Genomic DNA, 17,335 nt, shown 5'->3' on the forward strand with positions numbered 1-17,335 from the left:
TCCTCTATCCTACCCCGCATCACCAACACCTCAAACAAAGGCCGACCTTTTCAACACGCGCGCCTCTATCCCCCGAGAAATGAAAAGAAGTGCTCAGGTCCAGCATATTGCTTGGGACCGCATATCCTCGTCGCAATCATCATCGTAACCACTGTCATCATCCAGGATGAAAACGTAAAGTGCCGGCACATGCCAGCGCAACTCGGGTGTGGCATGTCCACGAAAGAAACAAAAACGCAAGCCCCTGGGTATTTTTTGAAGAAAAAGGAAGAGGGAAGAAATAGGAAAGAAGAAGAAAAAGAAAAGTGAAAGGCTGAAAAGCAGTCGGCTAACATCCACACAGTATTCAAACACTTCCCCCCTCCATCTATGCATCATCTACCTGTCCCAAAAGCCGTCAATCAACGGAGTCTGGGATCATAAAACGTGGCCCTGGTTGGACTGTCCTCCCGCATTGGCCACTCCTCGACCTTCACGATGCCGGGCGCGTAGCCGGTGGAGCTCATATGGTCACTGTTTCGGTCACTGATTCTGTCGCTGATGCGGTCACTGATGCGGTCACTGAGGCGGTCGCTGGTTCGGTCGCCCTCCCGTCCCCATCGGTGACTACTGCGTCTCGTCGCGCTGCTGCGGGAATTGAAGTGGGTTCCCTGAGCCACCCGGACCCCTCCGGTCTCTTCACTACCAGAGAACGAAGGAGCACCCGAATTTATCGACATACGCGTGGATGCTGGTTTGCTTCGGCGAGTTGACCCAAAGGTACTGTGTGCAGATCGGCGCTCGTCGTCAAAAGCACCATCAAACCCACCTGCCGGAGAACTGCCTTTGGACCAGGTTGTGGGAATGGTCCAGCAATAGCTGCTAGTGTGGCTAGCCTCTCCCAGATTCGACGTGGCACCCAGCCACGGGGGGGTCCCTTTAAGGCGAGGGTTGAGGTGATAGGAGACCTCCTTGGTGTAGCGCAGATCCGGAGTATCAACCGAGATGGTGGCAAGTGTCTGAAGGATCCCGTAGATCAGAATCCATCGGCCGCGTCGAGCTTCAAACGGATCAGACTCTGCTGCCTTGTCCGTCTTCTCGAACTTAACAAATTGGTCAACCAGATCATTGGGGACGAAATCAGACCCTAGGAGATATATATTGGTCGATTCTGTGTAAGCCAGAGCTGCGCGTCTCTCCGCCATCTTGTCATCAATCGGCTTGGCTGCCTTCTTGCTGCCTTTGAACAGGCTCTCCCTCGAATGCTGAACCGGCATCGATTCGGGAACGAGGGGGTACGGGTGAGGGATATGCGGGTATTTGTTTCGGTTGTCGAAACCAACAAGGATATCCGTAAATGGAAGGCCGGGGGTGTCGGCATCGAATGATCGATTTCCATCGTGGACAATGTTCCACTTCCGACCAGCGCTCGCCTCAGTAGACTCCCATCGGACCTCTCGATTGACAAAGAAGTTGTACAACGCGCCAAAGTCCTCTTGCAACTTTCGAGTCCACTCCCGTGTGAGCCATTGCTCCTCTCCGGCAGGGGCTGGCGGTGGCCAAGAGCCGGCTATGTTCTGGTAGTATTGCAGGAAAAACTTTCGAAGATTCTCAAAGCTCTTGCGTGCATCCGATGGGGTGACTGGCATCATGGGCCACATGTCTCCGAAGTCAAAGTCTACAAGACGAGCCTCGCAGTTCTGAATTCGAACTTCTAATTCAAGACTCGCCCTCTCCAGGAGCGCTCTGGTAATGGGTGTAACGAAGCGGAAATCCGGGGCCGATTCGACCTTGCTGTACATGCCAACGCTGTGGACGAAAGCCTCTCTCCATCCTCCCTCCCAACGTATAGCCTCCCCTTCACTCCACGCAAGCATGGAAGCAGCTATGGCCGGGCTCTCACGAACGTCGTCCATCCCCTTGCCGACGACGTAATCGATGATCATCGCAGCTACATCTGTTTCGGGTGGCATGTAACTCTCCAGTCGCTCATGCACATCATTCAGTGCTTGGAAGAGATTGATGCCGACAAAGGAAACCTGGTAGAGAATAGCAAGCACATTTCTAGTGGCGATTTGGTGCCGGATTGCATCGGTTTTGCTCAAATGCGCGGGGGGTGGGAAGTAGAGTTCGTACGAGATCTGTCCATCGAAAACCGTGCTGTTCTCGGACATAGGAGGTGTGTGATGCCCGTGGTTGTATCTGCTTGTGGCCATAGGGTGTGACAGCCGCATACTCGGATCACTGAGGGGAGATGGGGGGAGGATGGAGCTATTGGTGTCTTCAGTAGAGCCCTCGCGGAGCGCATTGATGAAGTATCTGGATTCGGTGGCCTCAAGGACATGTGATGAAATTCGGAAAGATGGGAGGGGCCGAGGGGAGTGAGGGTCGCCGTGACTGAAGTAGATCAGGGTATCACCGTTGGCGTCCCACAACTCGGGATCCTTCCTAAGCTTGTTCCACGGCTGTGCAGGTCGGCCACCTCCTAGCCAACGCTTCAATTGCGGACCCTGGGGAATCGGAGGAAGCTTGCCCAGAGGTGGACCTGGACGCATGTAATCTGGTTGCTCGGGATAGTGAGCATACTGCGTTTGAATAGGCTTGACCACAGGAGGGTGGGGAGCAGGATGGGGAGCGTAGTAGGCCGGCTCCGTCTCGTACTGTTCGTGGGTTGATGCTGCGGTAGAGGAGCGTGTCTCGGGCTCCTTCTTCTTCTTGCCAAAGGTCTTAGCCAGGCCCTTTCGGACGCCCTCGCTCTTCTTGTCCATCAGCGATCTGAACGAAGACTTCTCAATGCCCGAGATATCAAGGACCGGGACTTGTGGCTTGCGGACGCGCGCATATGCCATATCATCTGAAGACGAGGATGATTTGAACGTCTGACTGTCGAGATTAGATCTAGAGATCTCTCGCTGGAAGTACATGGACGGGCTGTGAGAAAGAGGGCTGTGAAGAGGACTGTGAGGAAGAGGGCTGCGAGGATGAGGGAAGTCCCCCATCATGCGAGGGGGATGATCTGAGCCATGATCGTTGACGGCCGGGACTCCATCTTTGACCTTTGTCTTCTCTTTGCGCACGTACGCGCTCCGGCCAGACATGTTGTGTCAAAGTCAGGCCTCGCCCATGTATTGTGCTTGGAGAGCTGTGGAATTGTGCGGGAGAGCCGGGAGCTGTCAAATCGCGGCAGAGGAGGCTGTAGTGGGGTGGTTGATTGCGGTACGGCGTGTGGAACAGAGTAGAGAGGGACAAGAGACGAAACAGCGCAGGGTTGCGTAAAGATCGATGAGCAGGCTCACCAGAGAACGAAGGGAAAATCGAAGGCAGACGGGGTTCAAAAAGAATGTGTGGTTGTTGTGTCGGGAGGTCAGAGCGGATCTTGACGAGGCTGTGTGGAGGTTGTTATCGTGCCTCTCTCTCCAGAAGTAGCGGCACGCGATTCGCTATTCACTATTCGTCCGCGCAAGGGACGCCGGCCACAACGATCAGCTCAACTCTCGCCCCTTGCGGTGGTGAAGAAAGGGGACAGAACACGCAAGAGAGAGTGCGGCGGATGTGGCGTGCAGAAAAGCGATAGGGTCAGGGTCCCAAAGTATTGCCTTCCAGAACGGACGGTTATTGTAGGCTGGGTGCTACGGTAGGGATGATGCGGGGAGGGGAGCGATCCGAAAGCAATAGTGGACAGGGATCAGGGGAATTGCTTTTTTCCATCTTTCATGATTTCATCTCTCGAGGGTGAGGTTGAATGGCGATCAGTGGAGGGCATATAATTCAACAGCTGGCGATCTCTGCGCACTGATGAACGGGAGAGAGATGCCGTGGGACGAGAACGAGGGATCGATAGATGCAAATATTTGGTTCGGCAGGCGCCAAGGTATTATTTGATGCAGGTGTAAGTATTTGGCAGCAATATTTGGCATCCAAGTGCAGCCGGTTGCCATAGGGTTATATCTCTCAGGGCTGGACATGGATATTATGGATATTGTAGTCAAATGCGCTCACTATCAGTCTCCGATCTCCAGGCCTCGCGGGGCTGGCCGCTCTGTGCCGTCTCCCTGTCCCCTCGGGCCGGGAGATGACGCGAGGATGGGTGTCGGTTAATGGGAGTAGATAAGGAGGGAGACGTGGGATTGTACTGGGAGTATGACATATAGACATATACAGTGGACAATGACCCATTCCTTCCATCTAGTATCGATATATTCCTATCCTCCAAGCCCTCTCTATGTAACTCTATATCAACCTCCTCTCTCCCCACTTCTGCTCTCTATTCTCAATCCACGCCCAATAATCCCTCCTCCCACTCCCACCCACCTAGTAAACCGCACCTACACGGTACTCGCCCCACCCTTCGTCCCACTCCCCTAAGCCCCTAGTCCCAATCTCCCCCACTCTCCCCACTCCCCTCGTGCTCTCCAACCAATCAACACTACCTGTCCTCATCCAACGTCTTCTCTAACGCGATGCGGCAAGTGAGTGCTCTCTAGCGCCTCGCCTACCGAATGATAGCGCAAGCCTTGTGGACTCCACTTGATAAGCCGGGGAACTGTCGAGGCTTTGACTAAGAGATAGACTGAATACCGGAGGTTGTTTGGTCTGCGCCGGAGACCGTTGCGTTTACTTACTTTGGGGTACAGTTGTTATGTATGTATGGTGGTAGTGTGTACTTGGGATGGATGGATGGATGGATAGGAGGGAGGATTGACAGGCATAAGAACCACGGTACAGTATGTCCCCTATAGGCCCGTTCATCAACCATCCATTCATTCATTCATTCACTGATCTACCTATCTCCCATCCCATTTCCTTCGATCTCTCTATCTTTCTTTCTTTCTTTTTGAGACAAACAAACAATCCTGATCTACATAGGGTCTTTTCCCTGCATACCATCGTCCTTAGTATCTGTACGCCGGTCACTCATCATCATCATCATTACCTTACCTATCTCCCTACCTTACCTAGTCAAGACTCATCAAGACCCAAGAGAATACCTTACCTTACCTTACCTTACCTTACCTTACCTAGTCAATCTCGTTAATTAATATAAGGCTCAGACACCCGCTCGGACCGCAAAACCATGTGGTTTTTCCCCTACTCATGATATGATATGTGACATATATCCTACGACAGTGTAATATACAGGTCCCAGGTAATATATAGGATCGTCGGGATTCAATGATGATGAGGAAGAGAGAACCCACTTCGCGAAAACGCTACTTTTTAGGGTACCTTAGGTATACTACTGTAGCTACTACTGTACAATGTACGGTACTATAGGTAAGGTACTAGGTAGGTTCCGTCTGGAGTGCGTGCGTTTGGTGCCGGTCGTTGGGTTCCGTCCCTATTATGGATGGGCTATTGACCGACGACTCTATTTAGCGGAGCTCTCCGGACACTGAAGATGAGCGATCTTGGATATGAATGATATGGGTAGGTGCTAGTAGTGATTCTTCTTCTTGTATTACCAACTACTACAAGTCTTCGTACCATAAGGTAGCTACAATTGCCAATCTCTGGATACCTCTCTCTCCTCCATATAGAAGGTCCTTGCAGATAGATACCTTCCTCGACCATGTAGTTACACACTATCTACCTCGGAAGAGCCGCGCTCTCGGGGAACGAGTCTAGTGCTACCTGCTGTTTGCTGATCCCTTCCCCTCTTGAATACCTTGTCCATGGATTTCGATTCTTGGAATGCTTTCGTGTGCTCGCTCGGTCACTTGATTCGATTGGTGCTCGCATCTACTTCCTCATCTTCCGCTGGGGAGAGACGTCGTCTCCAGAGACGCGCGGTTGAACCGGTTGTCTTTGTCTCCGTGGGACATCAGCGGAGTAAGGGGTATGCCAAAGACTCGAGCTCCTGTACTCCAACGGAATATCCGGAGACGTGAAACCAGCACCTGCCCATGCGTAGACAGACCTTCTACCCCTTCTGCTTGACAATCAACTCTCTCACTTCCGGTAGGCCCTCCCAACCCCTCCCCGCCCCACCAAACGAGACGCTCTTCTCGATCACCTCTCGCCATCTCACTCCCGGCGCCAGTTTTCCGGTGATGGTGTTCGGCCTCCGTACGTCCGCATTCGTAGGGACGGGCAACGCTCTGCCCAGCAGCGCCTCCATAGCTTGCATGGCAAAGCCCACCGCCTTCTTCGCGTTTGACGGCACGCCCGTCTTGTCAAAGGAGCCGAATCTCGCTCCGGGAAAGGTATCTTGCAGGTCAGCTATGAGTTGCGGGTTGGACATGCCGCGCCCGTCGAGCACGATGTCGGCGTTGTTGATGGCCTCGCGGCCGGGTCCGTACATCAGCATCTGCTGCGCGATACTCGCCGACGTGAAGCGTGTCATGGTCGCGATCGTATCGGCGGGGGTGCAGCCTCGGAAGGCGCACATCGTGATGATCCTCTGGGCCATCGCATCTCCATAGATCTCTCGTGCCGTTGTCTTGGGTGGCCTCGCCCGCAAGTAATCATCGTTTGTGAGGAGCTCGTGGACGACTTCGTGGCATATCTCTCCGTGTAGTAACGAGGAGCCTTGGTCGGTTGCTGGATCATATCCAAAGTGCCGGAATGCTGAATCAATAATACTGGTTCCGGGCCCTGTGTCCCAATCGTACATAGCATCGATCCCCCCCTGATTATCCGCCGGGATGAAACATACTGTTGTGATGCCGCCGATTGTTATGCAGATTTGAAGCCGTGTAGGATGATGTAGGAGCAACCCCACCAGATATGCAAATAGTGGTGCTCCTTGCCTTCCAACTGCCTGTTCTGCCGTTCGATAATCCGAGACCGTAGTGACACCCGTCTTCGCGGATATCACGGCCCCCTCCCCTAAGCACATATTCGATCGGTGCTGTCCCCTCGGGGGCTTGCCCGTCAATGTGACCAGTTGTCCGCCAGAACCTATTAGATCTATATCGTCCACCGCAATCCCGTGCTTATGTGCGAATATGTGGATGGCGTTCGCAAAGGTATGGCCCATTTCTGCATCCATCTGGGACATCATACTTGGCGGGGCGGCATCTTCTCGTAGCATGGAGAGGATGTCGGTTCGTATTTTGGAAGGCATGACCACGGAATCATACTGTAGAACATGAGCGCCCTGTTTCTTACCAAGGAAGTGAAGGATAATACCTGGATGATGTCGAGATACAAGGAGGCCTCGGGGGATGCCTGTGTGAACCGACACAAAGCGAAGTCTATATCGTCCATTGCCGTCCCCGATGTGATGCCCAGTATTAACAGATCCAGGCCCGGCTGCTGCGGCGGAGGAGACGGGGAACTCGACGATTGGGAGCCGCCATAGCCTTTTGTCTGCTGCAAGACTTCGAGATACTTGTGCCCAACGGGGTTTCGAATTCGCCCCTTGGGTGCCGGTATGAGACCTTTCATGACCACCACCATCGCAATTGCTGACCGGTTCAAGAGGTGAGCAGCCTCATCGATTTAAGGATCCATCTTGCTCTATCCTAAGGCCTCTTATGTCAAACCGAGTGACTTCTGACAATGGCCACCTGATGAGGTTAGCCTGTTCCCCTCCACTTACGGGGCAGGACTGGCACAAAATCTTCCGTCATTCTTGTCCCATAAATAAGATAGCGTAGGTGTGGGAAGGGGTGGGCTCACTAGCTGACTGTGTACCAGCGAGCAATGCCATCTAGGGGAGGAGTAGCATAGAAGATAGCTTTGCGAGGAATGAAGGTCCGCGTGAGTTGGATGGAATCTGCATGGTGTGGGGGGTTCTAATTGCATCGAGACGTGTATAAAGAGGTGTGATTATGCATAATAATAGATATAGTAGTCAGATGTAGGTCCATACAAAGGGGATATAGGGGGACATTGGTGCCCATAAGGCCTCCTAATTGGCTACAGGCCAGAGACTGGTTTTTATATCACGTGCGTATCACAGCCCTCGATCGTCAAAATGGTCACGCAGCAGGCATGTACCTACCTACCTAGGTACAGTATATACAGAGGATTACATTGTGGCAATCATCAATTCATTACCCACACCTGTATACAGCGTACGTATTTGTCGAGTTGTCGTCGACCACGATGGGAGAAACAATCCGGATTGGGCAATGCTAACCGCTCGTAAACACCTGATATATAAGGCAATATTACTAAGCTAACTCTAGAGTTCTTACCTCGGGTAAAAGCGCTCAAGGCCGGATCACTTGTACTGTATCTCCTCATCAGTCACGACGATTATTCTATCCTGCAAGATGAAAAGAACGGGGAAGAAGAAAAGGATAAAGATAAAGGTAAAGGCAAACACCTGGAAATTCAATACGGTGTCGTCCTAGAAATTTCTATCACCAGCCAGCAATCCTCGCTTCCCTCTGATCAACACAGCTCCTGAGGACCATGAATCGACAACGTTCATGGAGAACACTAATCATGAGCGAGGATCTAATCTAGAGGACTTTCTGATACCTTCTTCGACTTTCGTGTTCACTTCACTAAACTCAAGAACTATAAATTGAAAAGTGTTTTTGTTATGTGCATTTTCACTCAAGTCCATCGTTTCCTGCATCAGTCTTTGCGCAAGTTTCCTCTCACATGTATCTGCGGTTGATCCTTCGTTCTGTCTTTCTCGTGTTTGCATTCTTTCACACCTCTTCTGACGCACTTACTTCATTCTTTGTTATGCTTCGGCATGGCTACCTTGACGACCTTCGAGAGAAAGCAAGTTGGGGGACTTGGACTTCGCCAGTGGGAACTGAAAGTTGTTGAAGCCGCTACAGACCGGACAGGGACTTTGGATAGGCACTAGTTGCGCAGCTACACCCATAGCAATGTTCTTATCCGCCAAGACACGGCTGAACATCCTGGCATGACCACTCTCCCTGGTGTTGTCAAGGAAAAAATGCTGTTCTTGGACAAACCCCATTGTCGAAAATCCGATCATTGACCTTCTATCTCCAATGGCCCAGCAAACCCACTCATCGCAAAAGGTCTTGCTCCTCTTTGCATTCTTCAAGCGCCACGCTCAACAACGAATAATCTTACCAACACAACAAGCGTTTGCGCCCTTGCTAAACACCGCTTTTGATCCAGCAACATCATCAGCCGTGCCGACGATTCCAGCCAGCGCCACCTTACGGCTAGACTTACCAACGGAACATCGGCTCGATATCATTAACCCTCTCCAATTGAAGCCCAAAATATCTCGATGAGCTAGGCGGTGTTCAAACTTCAGGCGATGCCTTTTGACGGGCTATGGAGTGAGGCTATGCCTTCTTTACAGCTGTCAACGCTGGCAAAGTTGGGATGCTGAACCATCAGCAAATTTCACAACCTTGGGCGAAACCAACTCCTGGATTTCCTCAAGACTCAAGCGACCCAGATTGTACCTCGCAATTGGAAATGCGCAATTTTCGATGGATTTAAGATATGGGGAATCCGAGGAGGAAGAGGGTGAGGATTGAAAGCTAGTAGTACATCTATAACGCAAAGAAGAAAAAAAAATTTGGTATGTTTATGGGCGTCTGGGGTACAGAGAGAGGGCAGGGATGGGGAAAACCCATCGGAGAAACCCCCTTGGCTTGAAAACCCTGTTGAAGGCTTGGTAGGCTAAAGATGCCACAGAACAAGCAAAAGGATCTCGCCGTTAGCGTAACGCCATAGAGATGCTCGATCTCAAGCCTGGATGTCACTGTCGAATCGATGTTCAAGTGATTCAAACCACTTGACCAATGCTTGATAGATATTGTGGGCCTGTTCCCCGGCCCAAGGTTTCCTTTCCTGGGGTGTATCCACTATCAAGCCGGTCGTCCCCCGCCCTCAGTGGTCCGCATATTCCCTTCGGTGGAGCAAAGCTGCCAGCAAGTAACACTTCTCCGCGTTGTAGGCTACTGCTACTCCATAATCCTGACTTGACCTTCTTCATGCTGCTAGACCGTCTAGCCGAGGTTCACCCCGCCTCAGGTTTAGAAGCTCGCGGTCTCGGTTCACGATGTCGGTATATCTGTGTCCGCAGAACAGGATTCTGCCGCTTCTGACCGCCCTAGATTCTGCCCATCCCGGAAGCGCCAGCATGGGGGCTCTTCACTCCATACGCAGGTCGTTTTATTTAGTTATTTACCTCGAGCTGTGCCCCGCAACACGTCCAACAGACCCCATGGGCACTAGAAAGTTCTGGGTCTTGACTCCATGGGGCCTAGAGATGGGGCTCCACTATGTTTCGGCGCGTGCGGCGTGCTAGCCCGCCCCTGTGCACCGTCGCACACTTAAGAGCACCGCGTCCCATTCCATATTACTGAGAGCTCTTTCTCCATTCCTATCTCTAAGTCCAAGTCAGCCAGCGCCGAGATCATGGATGACAAGCAGGTAATATCAGAGCAGCAGTTCAGGGAGGATGTGGCAGCACCGCCAGCTACCTCGCCAAACGGAGCTGTTCATGTGGAAAGCAATGGGGAGGTGGGAAAAGAGGCAGCTTCGTTCAAGCATGCCAGCAACCTGGAGGATGGCCCTGCTGAACACCTGAGTCCCGAGCATAAGGAGTACTTGATATCGCGGCATGGGACAACTGATCTCAGCCCGTTACCATCCATGGATCCTGCAGATCCGCTCAATTGGCCATCTTGGAAGGTATTACGTCGTGCATCCTTCAGACCATTTGGCAAAGCTGATCACTGTAGAAAAATGTCAACCTGTTCCTCGTCGCATTTCACGCAATGATGACAACCTTTACAGCTGCGGGTGTAACTCCTGCCTTTGAACAGCTGTCCGTTGAGTTCGGCGTATCCCTCACACAAGCGTCCTACTTTACAAGCATTCAAATTCTGTTGTTGGGCTGGTCTCCCGCCTTCTGGAAACCCCTCTCTAATCGGTATGGTCGTAGACCGATCTGGTTGATATCCACTTTTGGTTCAATGATTTGCAACATAGGCTGCGCAAAGACTCATAGCTATGGTGCGCAGGTGGTGACAAGATTATTGGTCGCATTCTTTATTTCACCGGCTATTGCTATTAGTAGTGCTGTGGTCACGGAGACGTTCTTCGCGAAGGAGCGGGGTCAGAAGATGGGGATTTGGACATTGATGGTTACTCTTGGGTAATTCTTCTTGCTGTTATCACGTCTTGCTCCTGCTGACAATTGCAGACCTCCTACAGGTCCTTTCATTATGGGCTTCGTAGCCTACCATACCCACACTTGGACATGGATATATTGGATCCTCGCCATAACCAACGGGGTTCAATTCATCCTCTATTTCTTCTTCTCCCCTGAAACGCTCTACGTGCGCGACCGTGTCCAGGCTCCTAGTACCAAATCTGATTTCCAGCGCAAATACCTCAACTTCGGGAAGATCGGCCCTGAACCACTGAGCCTCCGCTCCTTCCTTACGCCCATTATTCTCTTTACCTACCCGAATATTCTGATCCCTGCCGTCGCCTACTCCATCGTCTTCAACTTCGCCAGCGTCCTAACGACGGTCGAGATCCCCCAGATCTTCGCTGCCAAGTTCGGCTTCAATGCCCAGCAGCTCGGCCTGCAATATATTGGCATCATCATCGGGTCCGTGCTAGGAGAAATAGTCGGTGGGCGTGGCAGTGATTTCTGGATGCGGCGCAAGAGCGCGCAGCTAGGCCAGTCACGCCATGCGCCCCCCGAGCATCGCCTCTGGCTCTCATACCCCGGCTTTGCGACAGTGATCTGTGGTCTTGTGGTATTCCTGGTGCAGGCGGAGAAGATCCACGCGTATAACGTGACCCCGGTCGTGGGAATGGCCATTGCGGCGTTCGGGAACCAGGTTATTACCACGGTTTTGGTAACCTATGCGGTGGATTGCCATCATGAACATGCGGCTAGCATTGGGGTGTTCATTAATATCATCAGGAACACCTGGGGATTCATCGGTACGTCTTGATTTCACCCTCACTCCCCCCTTTCTCCCTTCACCCCATTTTCGGGAAGTACGCTGCGAGTGGCGCTAACGAGAAATAGGACCCTTCTGGTTCCCAGACATGTTCAAGAACCTGGGACTCGACGGCAGCGCAGGCTTGCTGGTGGGCATCGTGGCTGTATGCGCGCTCCTGCCCATGATCTTCATCCACTGGAAGGGGGCGTCGATCCGGGAGCAGAGAGCCGCGAAGGCTTTGGCTTAAACGTGTTCCGTAAGCGGGTAATATAGAAATGGGTATAATTTTAAGGGGGGTTCAGGGACTTGGTAGTGCAATTACTGTAATATATCCATGATATCCATGAGCTTTTTAATACAAGGCGCTCGCTAGAACTGCCCTCGTTACCTGACCTACCCATACTTGTCCTGTTGATGTTCGGATGGCTGGCGTTTCGGTCATAACGAATACAATTAGTACTTATGGTATTTACAGCAAGCACTGTCTCAAAGCTTGTTACAACCTCACATCCCCGGCCCTTAACATTTCCCAATCCTTGGGTCCGAACCTGACATACGCGTTACCCTTCAACCAGAACACCTCGTCATCTCCCGTCTTCGAAGGGTCTACCCCCTGGGATCTCAACACGTGCTTCTGCTGCTTGTTGGTGCCCGTCGTCTGCATCTCCTTTGTCAGGCGCACGAACAGCGGGACGGCGAATCGGGGAAGCGTAGCGAGGGCGTGCGCAGCTAACGAGGAGAGGAGCTTCTCACTAGGCTCCTCGGCCAGGACGAGCGCAACACAGCCGGCGCGCCCGTCGTGGTTGGGCAGCTGCACGCCGTAGACGTTGGCCTCGTGGACAGCGGGGTGGCCGCTGAGCGCCTCGGAAACCTCGCTGGTTGAGACGTTCTCGCTCTTCCATCTGAAGGTATCGCCGATCCGGTCGTTGAAGTAAAGACGGCCCTCGGCGTCCCAGGATATCACGTCGCCCGTTCGGAAATAGGCATCCCCTTTGACGAAGACGTTTCTGATAACCTTCCCTTCGGTCGACTTGGTATTGTTAAAGTATCCTTGAAACTTGCTCCCGATGTCCTTCTCATCCAGCTTGAACAGCATCTCGCCCGGCTCTCCCGTCTTCACCTTCTTGCAGAAACCAGTCTTCGGGTCGCGCCACGGTGTCTCGGTTTCCCAGTCCAGCTCAACGATATGCCACGAATTTCTCAGGAACAACCAGCCGAGAAACCCGTTTCGCCCAATGGCGCCTTTGGAGAAATCGTTCCGGGAGTAATTCCAGGAGCTGGATGAACCTTCCGTGGCCGCATAGAACTCGGCTATGGTTTCGATCCCGAATCGCTCCTTGAAGCGGTTCCATATGTCTGGCCGGAGACCGTTACCGAAGGCCATGCGCACGGAATGCTTTTTGTCGAGGTTCTCGCCAGTCGTGGGATCCACTTGAGGGGGAGCAGTCAGAAGATATCGACAGGTCTCGCCGACATACTGGATTATTGTAGCTTTCGAATCACGGCAATCGGCCCAGAAGGTCTTTTTAGAGAATTGCCTTCCGAGAGCAACTGTTGCCCCGCAATGGAGAACCGAAAGGACGCAAAGAAGAGCAGCAGACGTGTGATAGAGGGGCATGCACTGTATGTTGTCAGCACCAGAGGTATATAAATAGGGAGAGGAATCTCACAGTGTAGAACACATCTGGCCTGCCATATGACATCCAGCTCGGGACCATCGCTGCTCCAGTATTGGCCTTGTCCCAGCTAACGATTGCTGGCTTTGGAAGCCCAGTAGTACCGCTCGTGAAGACGAGCTTGGCCATGTTTCGTGCCTTGTCTTCAGAACGTGCTGAATCGGGTTCCCGAACACCTACCAGGGACATGACCTCTGCCTCCAGCTCCGGGGAGAAGAGCTCGAATTCTACATCGGGCAGGTCGTTGCGGACTTCTTGAGTGACGTTCTTCTCGATCTGGGGGTCGATGAGGATCAGGCGTGCCGTGGATACTCGAATGCAGTGCTCCAGCGCCTTTCCAGTAAGGCTGTAATTGATAAAAGCCGGCTTTGCACCAATACTCCACAATCCAAACCAGATGAAAATAAACTTGTCCGAATTCATGAAATCAATGGCCACAATCTGCTTGGGTTGGACGTTGTGTTTTGTCTTGAGCCAGGTCCCATATTTCAAGACTGTCTCATAGGTCTCCTTGTAGGTCCATGACCGTCGGTTGAAGATGAGGAAGACCTCATCTGCATGCTTTCCTTGGGCATGCTCCTCCAGAGTATAGAAGAGATTCAGGCGATCCTTCTTTTCCTTGATGACGGTGGAGAAACGGGCTTTGAAGGCGCTGCCAATAGTGCGACAATCGTAGGTGAAGGATGTTTTGGCATTGAGGTATGCTAGGCCTGCAACGGCAGCTGGGGCCGCCAGCGCCAGCGGAACTGATTAGATATAGTGAGCAGCTGCTGAAAGGGCTGGGGACAAGCAGGGTCTTTTTTACCTGGCATCGTGGAACCTCGGGAGGGGCGCGCGGAAGGAGCGTAACACAGTACAGAATTGAGGTTATGATTGATTGATTTGTGATTGATCGATCGATTGAGGTTGGAGTGTAGGTATTGAGGAGGGACCCCGCAGAAGCTGTAGATGTAAACGTTGAGCCATTCCGTGGTATTTCGAGAGGGATGCTAAGTACTAGAGGGGTTTCCGGGGGATCTACCCCGTACCCACCAGGTTGCATTGTGGGGACAACCTGGAAGATGGTCGGTCTTCTTTATTTTCGGAAATCTTTGCGTATTATTCTTGCTGTTGTTATGACAGTGTTACTGTCATTATAACGACTTATTCAGGGGAAAAGGCGTAGAGTCTAGGTGGAAAGAGATTGCTGCTGGACGTGGACCTGCCCCTATATCGTCAATGGCAGTCAAGCAGCATCACATTCAAAGCCGCGTGCCTTTAAGAGGACATTGAGATGGTTGATATTACTGCCAAAATTACAGTTGGGTTTATTGAAATCTGGAAATTACTATAAACATTGCCATCTGCTGCAGATCCCCTGCAAGGAGCGCAGTCTCATGCGTCCTCGATGACGGCAAGCCGAGGCTCACGGATGGACCAATTATATCAGAGATTCACGCTTGGATCCATTACGGTTAGATGGATATCGGACGCCGAAGATGCCGACCACCGACTTCAAAATACCTTCATACTAAGGTACCTAAGGTTCTCTTTCCAGGGGCGCGCCAGACCGGGGTAGCAGGCCACGACGGCTCTCTTCGATACGTTGTCAAATGCCACCACAAGCAACTCGGTCGCCATGCCCGCAGAGACGCAACTGTCAGCAGCACAAGATCCTACAGTCAAGGATCAAGGTAATCATGTTGCGCCTGCGAACGCGGTAGATGTCGCGTCGGCAAGGAAAGAACCACCTCCTGAGCGGCCAGAAAGTATACGATTGCGATACTTGGTCCTCTCCTCTTTCTGGGCCATTATAATCTTTCTGGGTCTGCCAATATGGTGGAAGACAACGTCAATATACAGGGCGCCTCTCCCAATGGATGAGATGATGGATTGGGCAGATGGCAGAGTATGTCGCATTCCGCTCTTTTTAACCTAACCAGAAGCTGACAGCATCAGGCGTGTAGACCAGTCTTCCCACTCCGAATATCTATCGAGGCCGATTCCCTCCAAGATCACGAAGCACAGAATCTTCTGCGGACTACTCAACATGCTCTAGACGACTTGAATGACTTCTCCGCACATCATCTTCGACTGCAGCTCTCCCCGCCTGCCAATGCCTCATCAAACGCGAATGAACTGTCGACTACAGCTGCGGATGAAGAGCTAGCGCTGACTATCAGGCTATTGAAGGGCGATTCAATCCAAGCAGATCTCCAGAAATACTCTCCAATACTGGACATCTATTATACCCCGAACCAAATACCGACCAGCTCCTCGTCCTCGTCCTCATTGGCCACATTCATTGCGAATACACTAAGGCAGATTTTCGCTGAGGAACAGGCCATGATTGCCTATCTCCTCTCTACAAGTTCTGCACCGCCAGAACGGAGCCCGAAAGCTCTTGCCCCAAATGTGGCAGAGTCCCTAGCGAAATGGACTACGCGATCCATGAAATACTCGAGAACATACCATTTGACTTTCTCGCTCTTCACGCCGACCGCCACCCCTTCGAGCTGGGATATCGAGGCCGCATTGGAGGATCACATGAAGCCATTGCTCCAAAGCTTCTCGGCGATAAGCAATTTTACAATTGATACACAGGTTCAGTTGTACGCGACTCCAGGGGTTAGCGGGAACATCTTAAAGAAAGAAGATCTGAGTGGGTTCATCAATGCTGCAGAGTGGCCTTTGAGCCCGAGCATTGGTGGGGCTCCCACGATCAATTTCATTGTGTACGTGGGAGATATGGAGGTCGAAGGCGGCGGAAAGAGTTGGCTCATCCCTCAATGGGGCGGAGTCGTCATCCAATCTGACGTGTCTGATCTCCGACCAGCCATGCTCACCTTTTCCAACCAACTCATGTCCTTACTGGGAGCTCCTGAATCCGGCTCCCTTCCCTTGCGCCTGATGACATTGGTCCGCGTCCGCAGTGCAAGCTTACTGTTGAAAGCGAGTGGCACTTTGGGAAGTCTCGCTCGTCTAACGATAGCCCTGCCATCGATAAGTATTCCTCGAAGCGTAGCAGACGGAGTTTATACGACTATTGAACACCTCCGCAAGACATGCGACGGGCTGGGCGGACAGGGAGGGTTGGAAAATGCACGGATTGCCGAGGAGGCGGCGGAGAAGGCCTTCTTCGAAAAGAGTATGGTTGGCCAAGTATATTTTCCAGACGAACACAAGGTAGCAGTTTACCTGCCGTTGCTGGGTCCCATTGGCGTCCCTCTCGTGATGGGCGTGTTGAAGGAGGTGAAAGCGTGGAAGACGAGGCGGCGGACGAGTAAGCAGAGTTAAAATATACCCAAAAATGCGTTCGGATTCCTTTTCCATAAAAAATAGAATTTTGCCTTCTCTTGAACGTTATCCCTTCATCTATTACCGAGTCTATATCTCCCTATCCTCACATTGAGACTCACTATCACGGGGTTTTTCTGATTGGAGCTCGATATTGGATCTCTATAAAGGAAATGGGATGGAGTAGGAGATATGGGGATGAGATTCGGAAAGGCTAAGATCCTGGACTAGATATGATGACCGGGACATTGGGAGACCGAACTTCTGTGGTAATCCCTGAAAGCTGTCCTATGGTTGCGGTTGAGCAGAGAGTGAAGAATAGGGAAAGATTAGAGGTCGTTAGATAAGGTATCCAGGAGGCCAATTTCACCCCAGGATTTTCCCAAGTAACTTGCGCGCGCCAATGGAGAGAAGATTTTCTTTATTGGTCTTGAGTCCTAGGTTCCTGTTTATACTGTCATGGTAGTGGAGTTGTGTTCCTAGCTTTGAGGCAGCTTTTCTCGTATACAAGTATGCGTTTTTGTCTTTTAAAACAAGGGGGGT

The 17,335-nt window shown here is 51.8% G+C and overlaps 5 protein-coding genes across 5 annotated transcripts; 2 read left to right on the forward strand and 3 right to left on the reverse strand.

The window, feature by feature from the left end:
* Positions 1 to 815: 815 nt before the first annotated feature.
* M430DRAFT_84639 (hypothetical protein) lies at positions 816 to 2,822 on the reverse strand (the record flags this gene model as incomplete). The annotated part of the gene is made up of 2 exons (XM_024869622.1): positions 816 to 1,199; positions 1,251 to 2,822. Coding segments are annotated over 2 exons (1,956 nt in total), but the record flags the coding sequence as incomplete, so codon positions are not given.
* A 2,587-nt stretch (positions 2,823 to 5,409) lies between these two features.
* M430DRAFT_67853 (hypothetical protein) lies at positions 5,410 to 7,792 on the reverse strand. The gene is made up of 3 exons (XM_024869311.1): positions 7,603 to 7,792; positions 7,111 to 7,490; positions 5,410 to 7,060 (listed from the first exon to the last, which is right to left on the reverse strand). Exons 2-3 carry the CDS (start codon positions 7,378 to 7,380, stop codon positions 5,900 to 5,902), a joined length of 1,431 nt encoding a protein of 476 aa, XP_024719872.1. The 5' UTR covers positions 7,381 to 7,490; positions 7,603 to 7,792; the 3' UTR covers positions 5,410 to 5,899.
* A 2,283-nt stretch (positions 7,793 to 10,075) lies between these two features.
* Positions 10,076 to 12,228, forward strand: M430DRAFT_142838 (hypothetical protein). The gene is made up of 4 exons (XM_024862785.1): positions 10,076 to 10,569; positions 10,620 to 11,035; positions 11,084 to 11,838; positions 11,927 to 12,228. Exons 1-4 carry the CDS (start codon positions 10,294 to 10,296, stop codon positions 12,085 to 12,087), a joined length of 1,608 nt encoding a protein of 535 aa, XP_024719873.1. The 5' UTR covers positions 10,076 to 10,293; the 3' UTR covers positions 12,088 to 12,228.
* A 108-nt stretch (positions 12,229 to 12,336) lies between these two features.
* On the reverse strand, positions 12,337 to 14,328 carry M430DRAFT_20575 (hypothetical protein; the record flags this gene model as incomplete). Its single annotated transcript, XM_024864327.1, has 3 exons — positions 12,337 to 13,461; positions 13,511 to 14,262; positions 14,322 to 14,328. 3 exons carry the CDS (start codon positions 14,326 to 14,328, stop codon positions 12,337 to 12,339), a joined length of 1,884 nt encoding a protein of 627 aa, XP_024719874.1.
* Positions 14,329 to 15,065: 737 nt separating this feature from the next.
* Positions 15,066 to 17,180, forward strand: M430DRAFT_67857 (hypothetical protein). The gene is made up of 2 exons (XM_024869312.1): positions 15,066 to 15,404; positions 15,455 to 17,180. The coding sequence occupies exons 1-2, from the start codon at positions 15,135 to 15,137 to the stop codon at positions 16,790 to 16,792; spliced, it is 1,608 nt and encodes a 535-aa protein (XP_024719875.1). The 5' UTR covers positions 15,066 to 15,134; the 3' UTR covers positions 16,793 to 17,180.
* Positions 17,181 to 17,335: the final 155 nt, after the last annotated feature.

This window comes from Amorphotheca resinae (genome assembly GCF_003019875.1).
Source record: "Amorphotheca resinae ATCC 22711 unplaced genomic scaffold M430scaffold_8, whole genome shotgun sequence".
Lineage (NCBI taxonomy): Eukaryota > Fungi > Ascomycota > Leotiomycetes > Helotiales > Amorphothecaceae > Amorphotheca > Amorphotheca resinae.

Excerpts from the sequence above, each read along its gene's own strand:
- M430DRAFT_142838 (XM_024862785.1), top strand. The coding sequence starts at position 10,294 with ATGGATGACAAGCAGGTAATATCAGAGCAGCAGTTCAGGGAGGATGTG. Across the intron at positions 10,570-10,619 it reads TCAATTGGCCATCTTGGAAG|AAAAATGTCAACCTGTTCCT; the intron begins GTATTACGTCGT and ends TGATCACTGTAG. Across the intron at positions 11,839-11,926 it reads GAACACCTGGGGATTCATCG|GACCCTTCTGGTTCCCAGAC; the intron begins GTACGTCTTGAT and ends AACGAGAAATAG.
- M430DRAFT_67857 (XM_024869312.1), top strand. The coding sequence starts at position 15,135 with ATGCCCGCAGAGACGCAACTGTCAGCAGCACAAGATCCTACAGTCAAG. Across the intron at positions 15,405-15,454 it reads TGGATTGGGCAGATGGCAGA|GCGTGTAGACCAGTCTTCCC; the intron begins GTATGTCGCATT and ends TGACAGCATCAG.
- M430DRAFT_67853 (XM_024869311.1), bottom strand. The coding sequence starts at position 7,380 with ATGGTGGTGGTCATGAAAGGTCTCATACCGGCACCCAAGGGGCGAATT. Across the intron at positions 7,061-7,110 it reads TGTATCTCGACATCATCCAG|TATGATTCCGTGGTCATGCC; the intron begins GTATTATCCTTC and ends CATGTTCTACAG.